This window comes from Python bivittatus, unplaced genomic scaffold, assembly GCF_059951505.1.
Source record: "Python bivittatus isolate LINGU-HERP-01145 unplaced genomic scaffold, Pbiv_v1 ctg000080_np1212, whole genome shotgun sequence".
Classification (NCBI taxonomy): Eukaryota; Metazoa; Chordata; class Lepidosauria; order Squamata; family Pythonidae; genus Python; species Python bivittatus.
Window position 1 is genome coordinate 44,066,406 of NW_028277035.1, and position 12,357 is coordinate 44,078,762.

Consider the following 12,357-nt stretch of genomic DNA (forward strand, 5'->3'; position numbering starts at 1 on the left):
AAAAGAAAAGCCTCTGGTTTCAATTGTATGTAGGCATTATAATTTTCTGAGGTGTTGAAAATTAATTAGAAAGCTTTGGGGTCCTTCCAGATTGAGAATTCCTGCTGCTAATAATAACTCTGAGGCAGTACTATGAAGCGATTTTGTCTTTCATAAGTTTTCTCTGGTAAGAAAAAGATGTGAAAGAAACTGTGAGAAGCTATGGATGGGTTGCAAAAATGATATTCCCACCCATCTCAGTAAAATTCTGTGCACAGGGTAATTAGCTAATAAGAAGCTCATTTGTTAATACCTGTAGTTTCTGCCCAGACGTTCCCTCCCTCAGAGCTACACAGACGTGAAACCCATTTGTCATGAACAGATGTGCGTCATGTTGTATAAACCTAGGACCAGCTTAAACATCGCCTACTTCATCTCCCTCAGGCAGAAGGAACACAATCTTGCTCTTGGGACAAAGCTGGATTCCTGTGCAAACTGGAAAAGTTCCTCAGAAGTTTTATCTCAAAAATGGTGATGTATCATTTCAGTTTTTGCTCGAGCAGGGAACTAGTCCAGTCTTGCTCACTTGTTCTCTTCATGGAAGTGTCCCTTAAATTGCACCACTCAAAGTAATTGCCTTACATGCTCTCAACCTGAGCTGGTTTTGTGTATGTACGATGTATGCAGAGCCATTGTACATACTTGTTCTGTACACAAAAGCCCCTACATTTAGGGATGAAAGCTCACTCCACCTAACGATGAACCTTTTTAACTTGACCAGGGGTCAATGGATAAAAACACTGTTTGGGTGTTTTAGCAGCCTGGTGCTTGGTAACAATCAGATCAAATCCATTTTTATGGTCTGGAACAATGTACATGTGGGCAACCAAGAGCATGCCCTAAGTAGGGAAAAAAGTTTCACCATATCCAGGAGGGGCTGAGAGCTGGCCTGATCTGAAATGGCAGACAATGGCTTTGCGGTATGCCGTCATTCTCGTTGCTGGGAGTCTCTTTGGAAAAGGAGTCTCCTTATGTGCCTGGTTTTGTGAGATCAAGTGCCCCGGCATCTACTCTTTGCTTCCTCTGGGGGAAGTACTGCGAACGCAAGGGTCACGCGAGCTATTGCCGATTACTTTATATGGCGTGCTTTCTGGTTTTGGAATGTTCTGCCAAAGCCTTAATTCTACGCAGACCACCTCCCGGGCTGCAGGGCAGCAGATTAAGCTACTCTACCGCGGGAGAGGATCAGATGGACTGCGGAAACAATCCCCGCAGAGTCCCAAATCCTTCTCCTTGAGTTCGCTTTTTTGCACTTAGGTACTGCAATTTCGCGTTTTTCGAACAGAAACCGCTTACAGACGGTTTAAGTTGGTCAATCCAGAGATCTTCATTCCTCAGCCGTGCGAGGCCACAAGTATCTCCTGAGCATACGCAATGTTTTTGTTTTCCTCCAGAAAGAGCAAGCACAGGCCGCCCCCACCTAACACTTCAGGCGTTCAGCAGCCGTCTGTCTGTCTGTGTTCAAATACGGCAGCCCTAAGCATCCCACTGACTTGGAAGGGGAGCAGCCACAATCTCCTGGGCTTTCTTCTCCACAGAACGGTTTCCAAGTCCCGGCTAGTGGACTGTCAACGCTGCGCGCGCGCCCCACCTCTCCACCAAACGGGATCTCCTTTCTTGCTTATCCAGTCCCGCCGTCGCCGGGCTCGGAGTCACCAGCGGCTTCCACGCCGCACCCTCGCCCAGCAACGCTCCCCCCCAGCGGCGACTCCAGGGGGAGCCTTTAGGCCGAGGGGGGCGCTCCCACCGCGGCGCATGCGCTCCTAGCAGACGGCGTTTGGCCGAACAGTTGAGCGGGCGGGGCTGCTCTATCTGGCCCGAGAGGAGCGCGAGATATATAAGGCTCGGTCCCGGCCGCGCGGCGGCGAGCGCGGAGGAGGATCGGCAGCCCCGCCGTGCGCTGAGGTGGAGGGACTGCCGTGCGCAGGTCCCGCAGGTACGTATCCCACTTTACGGGGGAGGCGGAGAGGAAGTGGATTTGGCCTTTCCTGGGAGAGCTCTGAGGCTGCTCTAGCAGAAGGGGGCGAGCGGCCGCTGAAGTAGTACTGGGACGTGACATGTGTCTCCGTTGTAGCCCGGACCGCGCCGTAGCAGCTCAAAGTGGCCCTCCCTGAGCAAAAGCCGGTGGGTCCCGCTTGCTTTCCTAGGCTTTCTCGCAGCTCTCTTCCTCCTCCCCACCCCTCATCTTCGGCGCGCGTCCCGGAGGTGGAAAGAGCCGGGGGACCGAGTAAGTCATCCGGACTATCCTTCCCCCGGCCCCCGTTTCTGCCTTGCCGCCGAGGGCCAGACCGGCGCAGGGCGGTTGGCCTCGGTGCCCAGGTCCCGTGTTTCTACGACACTGCCCGAGACGTCTGGCGAAACGGGCATGATCGTAGCCCCTGGATGTTACCGGCGTTCTCGGCTTCCTGTGCCGGATCGGAACGCCCCGTTTTCCGGGAGTCAGCGGGGCTGCAGGCAAGAGCGAGCTCTCCTCTCCGTCGGGGAAGGGACCGGGCTGTGGGTAGTGCTGCAGGGGAAGGAGGAAGTGGCTTCGGGGGCTTTTCGTGAAGGGAGGGAACCTGAACATTAGCCCTTCCCTGCCATTAGCTATTTCGGTGTGTTGGACTACATCCCTTGTCCCAGCCGACGATGCCATTGGTTACGGGTGATGGGAGTTTTGTTGCCCGATGCATCTGGACTGTCCCAGGGTGGGGAAGTCTGTTGTGTAGTATTCCGTCACACATGTGCCTCCTAGCAAATGGACCTTTCTGTGTTTCTAAAGTTGTCATTCGTATAAAGGATCTTTGAGCTCAAATCTAATATTATAACGTTTAGGAGATCCAAACTCCAGGTGAGCTATGAACAGTGTGGCTTTTGTAGTGGGTCTGAGCCGGGGTGCTCTTAAGATGGTAAAACGTGGCCCTTCTCTGGCATTTTAACTATAGGAATTTTTTAAAAATCTGATTGTGAATAGGTTTGGAAGGGATGTTGTGATAAATACTCCCTTCACACAAACAAGCAGTATATCTCTGAGTAAAAGATACTAGGAAGAATCCTCATTGTTCTTTAATGGAGTTTTAGAAATGTTTGTCTGCCCATGATCAGAAACAGGATTCTGAACAAGATGATCTTTTGATCTTGTCTAGTGGGGTTTTCATTTTGATTGCTTAAAGAAATAGAGCTTTCTATCAGAACAAATAAACCAAATGACATACATATCATACATGTGTGTTTCTTTCCTATTCTGTGACATCTACCTGTGAAGGGACACACTAAGCAAAGGAAAAGGGCAGTTTCTATGTGTCTAACCATTTATTAATTTCAAGGAGAGTGTGGTTGGCCATGGCTATTGTGTTATTAAGTCACTTATCTTTAAATAGCAAGATTAGTGAGGCAAAAAATTTCCAAAGGGGATTGGAGGTGGGTGGAGGGTGGCATTAATGCTCCCTGGCTATTGCTCATCTGGTTCTTTCCATTTGGGAGAACTGCCAGCTGAATCCACATAATGAATAAACTTCTTCTGGAGACATGGAGGGTTAAATAAGGAGAAAAGGAGCCTGGTCATTCTCCATGTCTTCCACTGCCCTCCAGTCCAAAGTGACTTTACTCTGAGAAGAAAAGATGAGAGTTCTGATGCTTGCCAATATTACAGATTTTAAATATGGGAGTCTCCTGGGACAGAACTTGCTTCCTTGAAGTTGAGGCATTTGTGAGCAAAATGAAAAAAATTCCATTGGGTCACTCTCAGCTATGTAATGAGATAAGGGATATGTTTTCCCTTTCCAAAGTGAAGGGGAAGGTGTGAAGGGGTATTTATTTTTCTTGTTTCTAAAAGTTGTTTCATTACAGAGGAGTATTTTTGTTGTGTTAAATTTTGCAAAGGAGTTGGAGGCTACTTATTAAAAACTAAAATTCAACAAACTTTTTCTTTTAGTGCTGGTAAATATATGGAAAAGTATCTGCATTTTTTACAGGCACAGTGGGCCCCAGCATTGCTGGGTGATTTTATTTTCAAGACAGTACAATAGTGCTTGAGAAATTTTATCATTCTCTTCTGCTTCAGGACAGACTTATGGCTCTCCATGTTCCCTACTTTTTAGTTAATGCATGCCAGTTATAGCTACGTTGATTAGCTTCCCAGTCTAGGTTGGTATTCTGCTACATGCCTAGGATCCTTAGGTCATCAGGGATCCTAATGGGGATCGAAAAAGGGAAGCAAGTGATGAAATGCGTGCCATGACCTCATGAAACAATCTCTGTGACTGATGTCTGATGGGACAGAGTTTGCCTCATGATGTACCTGTGCATGTGTTACCATTTTTTTTTCATCATGGTTACCTGCAGATGCCTGTGCTCTGGCCAACTTCCTTGGTGGAGTTCTTGGTACTCTTGGTTGTTTGCTTTCAGATGTTTCATTACCAACTAGGTAACATCATCAGTGCAAGTCCTAGCTGGGTAATGAAACATTTGCAAGCAAGTTTAGAGAGCACCAAGAATGCCACAGTCAACCCTGACCTACTGATATTCTCTTCTGTCAGAACTTTCTTGGGGCCTGCCAGCTGTCCTGCCCCACCTGACTTAAGTTTTTGAAAGATTCTCTAATTTTAAAGCACCAGGCTATAGCACAGGGATGGGCAACCTTTGGTGGCTCAGGACATTTGGGGGAGGTAGAAGGCCACAAGGTGGATCGAGCCACATTGCACTTGGGCTGGGAATTTTGGAAACATTTAGATGACAAGAAACTGCTGAAAAGTAACTGCAGAGTCATGATCAGAGGAGACTCTGAAGGGCGTGTAAAGAGCCCCGGGTTGCTTGTGACCCTAAGGCTGTAGGCCTAAGCATTTATTAAATTTATTATGGCCACCTACTCTGGGTGGCTTATAATGTCCAGATATACAATTAAAACAGTTACAAGGTATCATCTGTAGTAAGCCACAGTAACACCAAAGTGATGACCTGTGACATGATGTCATCACACAAATGACAAAATTCTGTGCTTGCATCATGATGTTTTGTGGAGGTATATCAGTCATATCATTTGCATGATGATGTCATGACACCTGTGTCATAATTTGTCCCCTCATACATTCCTGTGTCTGCAGAGTGCCCACAACTGCTCTAGCATTATCTTTATTTATAGAAATGCACATATAGGCCTTTTAGATATTCTTAGAAAATAAGTAGTGGATGGTTACAGCCCATCCTTCTTTGGAAGTATAATAACCAGCCCAGAAAAAAAAAAAGATAAAAATAAATTGGGTTGGTGGAAAGCATCCTTGCGTGGATAAAGAAGACACTGAAAGCAACTTTGTTAGTCAACTTTCTGGTAAATGAGTGTTTTTGACTGGATATGCCTATCGAGGCAGCCATTTTGTGAAAGTACCAATAATGTGTTCACAAAATTTCAAATGTGCCCATCAGCCCCCAAAAGATTGTTTAGCCTGCTTGAACATAATTGTCTTAATATATATTTCCTCATTTCAACCTTAATGCTAATCTCAGTGCTTCAAATCCTCCCCCCAGCCAGCATAGATATGTATGCCTGTCAGCTTAGAATAACACTGATGAAGTGATTTCTGATTCATGTAAACTAATACATTTGTTATTCTTAAAAATGCCAGAATGTTTTGAGGGCAGCAGAGTCTGTTTCTGGAATCTCTGTGGTTCCTGTCTTCCTTTCCACCAGGCGAATCCTAGTAGTGCCTGTTGGTGTATGTAGGTATGTTACCCCACCTAACTGACTCCTTACTTCAAAATTTGGTCCCTGCTGAGGAAAGCATAGAGATTAATAAGGCAGAAATCTGATTGTTTAAGAGCCTGTCTCTGCCGACTAGTATTTCCCTGAATTTAGACAGATCCTTTCTTTTTCTCAGTGCCTTTATTCACCTTTATTTCTCCCATACTCAGTATGTTTTTCACAAGGACAGCTGATTGTATAGCACTGTATAGCTCCTTTAGCTACAGAAATCCTACATCATGTAGCCTGAGACTGCCAGAGCTGTGTAACACAGGATGCTACTGCTTTTCTCCCGGGTACTGCTTGGCTGGGGATGCTCTGGCCTGGAGATGCTGTAGAAACCTCGCACCAGGCAGGCAAGTAACTCATGAGTGAGCTCTTGTTGTGAGCCATAAGGCATTTCTCCTGCCCGCCCAGGCATGTTTGGCCGACTCAGGTTTGGGAGGAGGTGGCAGAAATCAAGGCTCTCAGCTTCTTCCTAGCAGAGCATGTTCCTCTGCGATTCCCAAGGAGAAAAGATATTAAAGTCTTTGGAAATGCTCCAAGCTGAAACACCCTAACCTGCAAGAAAAAGATGGTTCAAGCTAGTGTGCTGCTGCAAGGGCTTTTTCCCAGGGAGCAGAAGGGGGTCATTATAATCCTCTGGCCAGTTTGTCTTCATGCTACACTTTCCCATCCAGCCTACATTAAAAGAAAATCATGTTTTGGGTGTGGGGGTCCATTTTTCCTTTTTCTTCCTAATTTGTCCTAATTTCTGTTAGATCAAATAAGAAAGAAATTGACGTTTGGGAGAGTTGCAAGTGAGGGCGGCAATCTTGATGAGCAACCCTTGGAACATGACAGCCGTGCATGCCTTATATAGACAATGCACAGCCTGAGGGAAATGAAGGAGGCAAAGGAAGGGCTTTGTGTTTAGAGGAAATCTTTCCTGCTTACTGTGTGTGTGTGTGGGGGGGGGGGAGTTAATCGGCTTATGTTGTAAAGAGATAGGTGATAGCCATGTCTAAGAGAAGGCATCTCTTCCTTGATATTTAGGATAGATTCTATGCTTTGCCATTTACTGTCTTTATTTGTCCCCCAGGAGCTTCCTAAGGTGAGGATTCTGGGGCTGTCCAATTGTTGCTGAACAAAAGCTCTCACCATTACCACACTAAACAAGGGCATTGGAAGTTGTAGTTCAGGAGTATCAGGAGTTCCCCAACTCTGGCCAGTTGTCTGAGCCATAGGAACAGAACACTTTTTCCTGTTTCTTGTCTCTCTAGGTTAGCATTCCTGTGAGATACTCCCCTGCCAGTTATAGGAGTGCAGAAGATGGATAAGGGCACTTCTCTGATCTTAGGACTAGTTGGTATATGCTGTTGGTTGTCGGTGAAGCCAGTGTGTGTCTTGTTTTGTCTGTCTCTCTAAAGCACTGTTTCTCAATCTTGACAACTTGAAGATGTGTGGACTTCATCTCCCAGAATTTTGCATGCTGGCTGGGGAATTCTGGGAGTTGGTCCACACATCTTCAAGCTGCCAGGGATGAGAGACACTCAGTAGAATTCAGTGCTGGAGGTGGGGTGGCAGTCTAGTTTGATAGGGGAGAGAGGAAGTTGGTTTAAACTGGATTGATTTGAGATGCGCAGGGAGAAATAGCCATACTGAGTTGAAATAGATTGAAACACTGGGTCTTTTCATAAGTCTGCCATTTTCAGCTTCAGAGACACCTAAATTATTAAAGGCAAAAAAATCCCCAAAGTAGTTTTTTATAAATATTTCTTGTTGATAAATTTGACGCACACGTTTTAAAGATTGAATGGAACAAGGAGTTACAAATCTCCATTTTGTCTAAACAATGAGAAACTGTCTTAACATCTTTATTGAAGGTTTCAGTAGATCTTAGATCTTTCATCTGATTGGACCCCATTACAAACGAATGGTGTTGTTGGAGATGCCATGAGAAGAATGCTTCAATAAAATACATTTTTGTGCTGTCCTAAAATTGCTATATGCTGAGAAAGAGTTATGCCACATATTCAGTTGACTTTGAGCGGGGTAGTTTGTCATCCATACTCTTTTGCACTATATACCTGTTACGTGGAATTGATGGCTGGGCAACAAAAATGGATTCTCTGTACCTTTCTGGTTGCTAAGAGACTTGTCCTTTAACATTGGAAACAATCATTTATTACCCCAATTACTTAATGGATTGAAGACATGATATTACTTGGAATTTATGAAGATGTTGCTTACAGATGTAGATTATATATGGATAGTTCTAATGAAATACAACAATCCTGTTACAATATTGTCTTAAACCATTGTATAAACTTTACATACATATATGCATGTATTAGAAGTGCTTGTATATGTAATGCCATTTTTGTTGTTTTGCTTTTTTATTGTTTTCCTTTTCTGTTCTGTTTAATTAAATAAATGGAGGCAAAATTTCTTTAAAAAAGAAAGAAAGAGAAGTCTAGTCTCCCATTTGTACCTGCCCAGGAGTAAATCTAGTGCCCAGGTATGTGGCAGCCTTACTTATGCAACTACTCTGGGTATTTAATAAAACTTGAGCAAAGCTGATGGGAGTATAAAACAAGCCCATCCAAATGCCATGTAAATTGACCCAGAATATCTGAAGCTCCTGCACGTCAAGGCTGTTGGAAGGACAACTTGGTAGAGAGGTACCTTGGCTTCTACCAACAGCCTTCAGGTATGTTTCTGGACAACGAGAGCTTGTGGGCATTTTCTGTAAAGAAGGGGGTGGGGACTGAAACTGTACAGTGGGGCAAAAAAGTATTTAGTCAGCCACCAATTGTGCAAGTTCTCCCACTTAAAAAGATGAGAGAGGCCTGTAATTTTCATCATAGGTATACCTCAACTATGAGAGACAAAATGAGAAAAAAAATCCAGAAAATCACATTGTCTGATTTTTAAAGAATTTATTTGCAAATCATGGTGGAAAATAAGTATTTGGTCACCTACAAACAAGCAAGATGTCTGGCTCTCACAGACCTGTAATTACTTCTTTAAGACGCTCCTCGGTCCTCCACCCGTTACCTGTAGTAATGGCACCTGTTTGACCTTGTTATCAGTATAAAAGACACCTGTCCACAACCTCAAACAGTCACACTCCAAGCTCCACTATGGCTAAGACCAAAGAGCTGTCGAAGGACACCAGAAACAAAACTGTAGACCTGCACCAGGCTGGGAAGACTGAATCTGCAATAGGCAAGCAGCTTGGTGTGAAGAAATCAACTGTGGGAGCAATAATTAGAAAATGGAAGACATATAAGACCACCGATAATCTCCCTTGATCTGGGGCTCCATGCAAGATCTCACCCTGTGGGGTCAAAATGATCACAAGGGTGAGCAAAAATCCCAGAACCACACGGGGGGACCTAGTGAATGACCTGCAGAGAGCTGGGACCAAAGTAACGAAGGCTACCATCAGTAACACACTACGCCGCCAGGGACTCAAATCCTGCAGTGCCAGACGTGTCCCCCTGCTTAAACCAATACATGTCTGGGCCCATCTGAAGTTTGCTAGAGAGCATTTGGATGATCCAGAAGAGGATTGGGAGAATGTCATATGGTCAGATGAAACCAAAGTAGACTGTTTTGGTCTAAACTCAACTCGTGTTTGGAGGAGAGAGAATGCTGAGTTGCATCCAAAGAACACCATACCTACTGTGAAGCATGGGGGTGGAAACATCATGCTTTGGGGCTGTTTTCCTGCAAAGGGACCAGGATGACTGATCCGTGTAAAGGAAAGAATGAATGGGGCCATGTATTGTGAGATTTTGAGTGAACACCTCCTTCCATCAGCAAGGGCATTGAAGATGAAACGTGGCTGGGTCTTTCAGCATGACAATGATCCCAAACACACCGCCCGGGCAACGAAGGAGTGGCTTCGTAAGAAGCATTTCAAGGTCCTGGAGTGGCCTAGCCAGTCTCCAGATCTGAACCCCATGGAAAAACTTTGGAGGGAGTTGAAAGTCCGTGTTGCCCAGCGACAGCCCCAAAACATCACTGCTCTAGAGGAGATCTGCATGGAGGAATGGGCCAAAATACCAGCAACAGTGTGTGAAAACCTTGTGAAGACTTACAGAAAACGTTTGACCTCTGTCATTGCCAACAAAGGATATATAACAAAGTATTGAGATGAACTTTTGATATTGACCAAATACTTATTTTCCACCATGATTTGCAAATAAATTCTTTAAAAATCAGACAATGTGATTTTCTGGATTTCCCCCCCCCCCCATTTTGTCTCTCATAGTTGAGGTATACCTATGATGAAAATTACAGGCCTCTCTCATCTTTTTAAGTGGGAGAACTTGCACAATTGGTGGCTGACTAAATACCTTTTTGCCCCACTGTAGCTCTGGAGCAAATGGAAGAAGTCTAATAATGTAGCAATTAGGCAGTGATGTTTGCATAAAATAGCAAAATTCTAAGATCTTGCTCTGCAGCATGCCATCATTTGCTCACTCTTTGGCACAACACCCATTCTGTGTAGTACGTGTTTCTTGTTCAGTTGTCCTGTTTGTATTTTTCTGTCTTGCATAACTATTAAGTTAATATTTTCTAATTCCTTAGAAATGAGTGACATGGACTCATACAAGGTTCTTCTGGATGGGCCAGCACCATGGGGGTTCAGACTGCAGGGTGGCAAGGACTTCAATATGCCACTCTCCATTTCCAGGGTAAGTAGTATCATCTAACGCCCTGTTAACAGAACTGTCCTACTCTTCATTTCTCCTTCTACTGTACACACTTTGGAGGATATTGGGTCATTGTGATTGCTCTGCTACTTCATCATTTTGATTGCAAACATTTGTGAGTTAAAATGACCGCTTATTCACAGCAAGTTGTGTGTTCATGTTTTGATCACCAAACCAAGCCAGGCCCTTCCCTCAGGAAACTGCCAGTCTGGATTGCTCTCATGATGTAATGAGAAGGTCCTCAGCGTTTGGGCTGTTACTTGATAGCAGACTAGCTGAGGCTCCCACACTCTATTTTTGAGTCTGTGGCAATAGCTCTTGCCATGTGGCTAGGTGGAGATAGCAGTACAGGAAGGGATTGTGGTAATATGAATACCTCTGCCTGCAGTTCCAAATGTGTTGGCAAGATGTGTAATTTAGTTGATCCAGAGGGTGGCAGTTTCTGTTTGTCACATTACTAGCAGCTGATATTTGTTGGTCCCTAATCAATCTTGTTTCTTTCCAGCTGATTTTTTTTAGGTTCCTTTTTGCAGATTCATGAGGTTTCCACTTAGGCAAAGTTGATTGAGTTCTGTAGGCTTGAAAATAAGATGCATGGCTTCTCTTCTCCAAGAGATCTTTCTGGAGATCACTCACTCTAAGCTCAGTTTCTGCACCTCCAAGATGGAATATTTAGGAGCTGCCCACACTTTCCAGGTTCATCTTTTTGACACATTCTACAAGAAGACCTAGAGATTATCTCTCCTGCTAGAGAACATGGGCAGAGAATCCACAAGACAGCACAAATAAGGTCTTACTAACTTGGCACTCTCAAGACATTAATTTTATTGATTATTAAATTTATACCAGTTCTTTCTGCTTATGTAAGCTCCCTAGCAGATATACTGGGACTCTAGCTCCCAGTATTCCCAGTCAGCATGGCAGACTTTTCTGAGCTGAAAACAAGGTTTGAGATCGTGGAGAACCATGTTCTGGGAATCTTCCATTCAAATACCAATACAGCTGTAATTCAGCAGGACAGCATTAGGGATGGGTACTTTTAAATGCCTCAGCTTCTCATTCTTATGCAGGAGTTGCAGCTGTCTCTTTTTAGGCCAGTAATTGATGCATGGAGGGTCAGTTTGGTGTAGTGGTTAAAAGCACCAGGAGACTATGAGTTCTAGTCCTGCCTTAGGTGCAAAGCCACTGGGTGACTTTCAGCCAGTCAGTCTCTCTGCACTAGGAAGAAGGCAAAAGCAAACCACTTCTGAAAAATGTTGCTAAGAAAAATAATGGACTTGCCTATGTAGTTGCTGGGAGTCAAAACTAACTTAAAGACATCCCCCCCCCCAAAAAAAAATGGTTGAGGAAATTTCAGCCAGAGCAAATGCTATGAAGTCTGCTTTGTTGTTAAGCTCAGGAACCTAATGCCTCTTAGGATCCACAGCAATTTTCTCAGTATTTCCTTTGTTCACTATTAGTGTATCTTGGGCTTGCTTTCTGGGCTTGGAGGGCCATCTTGCTGTCCCCCTGTGTGAATCATTCCTGACCTGAAAGTGCCTCTCGGGTTGATTTGGCTGCTCATGAAGCTGACACTGGATGGCTTGCAGACAATTCCCCCTCTCCTCGGAATTGCCTTATAAGCCTTGGAATGCCGAATGCAGCCGCTGCTGACGCTTGCAGCCCTTTGCCAAAGCAGGAGGTTTCTTTATAAGCTAGAAGCCCTCAGGGCTGGAGGAGGGCACCATGAAGTCTCCGTGCTCCAGAGCCAGACACCTCCTCCCCATGCAAACCTGCTGCTAAATTCTCTTTGTGCCACCCTCTCACCCTCAGGAGCACCACTTCATTTCCTATTTGGTTCGTTTGGGGCAGTTCTGTTTATATTCTCTGCTTGGCTATTCCTGCAAAAATGTTCTT

The 12,357-nt window shown here is 44.7% G+C and overlaps 1 protein-coding gene across 5 annotated transcripts in view; it reads left to right on the top strand.

The window, feature by feature from the left end:
- The first annotated feature begins 1,395 nt into the window (after positions 1 to 1,395).
- Positions 1,396 to 12,357, top strand: part of PDLIM7 (PDZ and LIM domain 7) — a 50,019-nt gene continuing 39,057 nt past the window's right edge. The window contains exons 1-2 of one of the 5 annotated variants that reach the window (XM_007420308.3): positions 1,396 to 1,975; positions 10,337 to 10,443. In XM_007420308.3, the coding sequence (XP_007420370.2) occupies positions 10,339 to 10,443 (105 nt within the window). In that variant the 5' untranslated portion in view covers positions 1,396 to 1,975; positions 10,337 to 10,338. Of the gene's footprint in view, positions 1,976 to 2,020; positions 2,164 to 2,192; positions 2,494 to 10,336; positions 10,444 to 12,357 lie in introns of those variants that run through there. The other 4 variants (XM_025164539.2, XM_088133942.1, XM_007420309.3 and 1 more) reach the window with 4 other exon arrangements.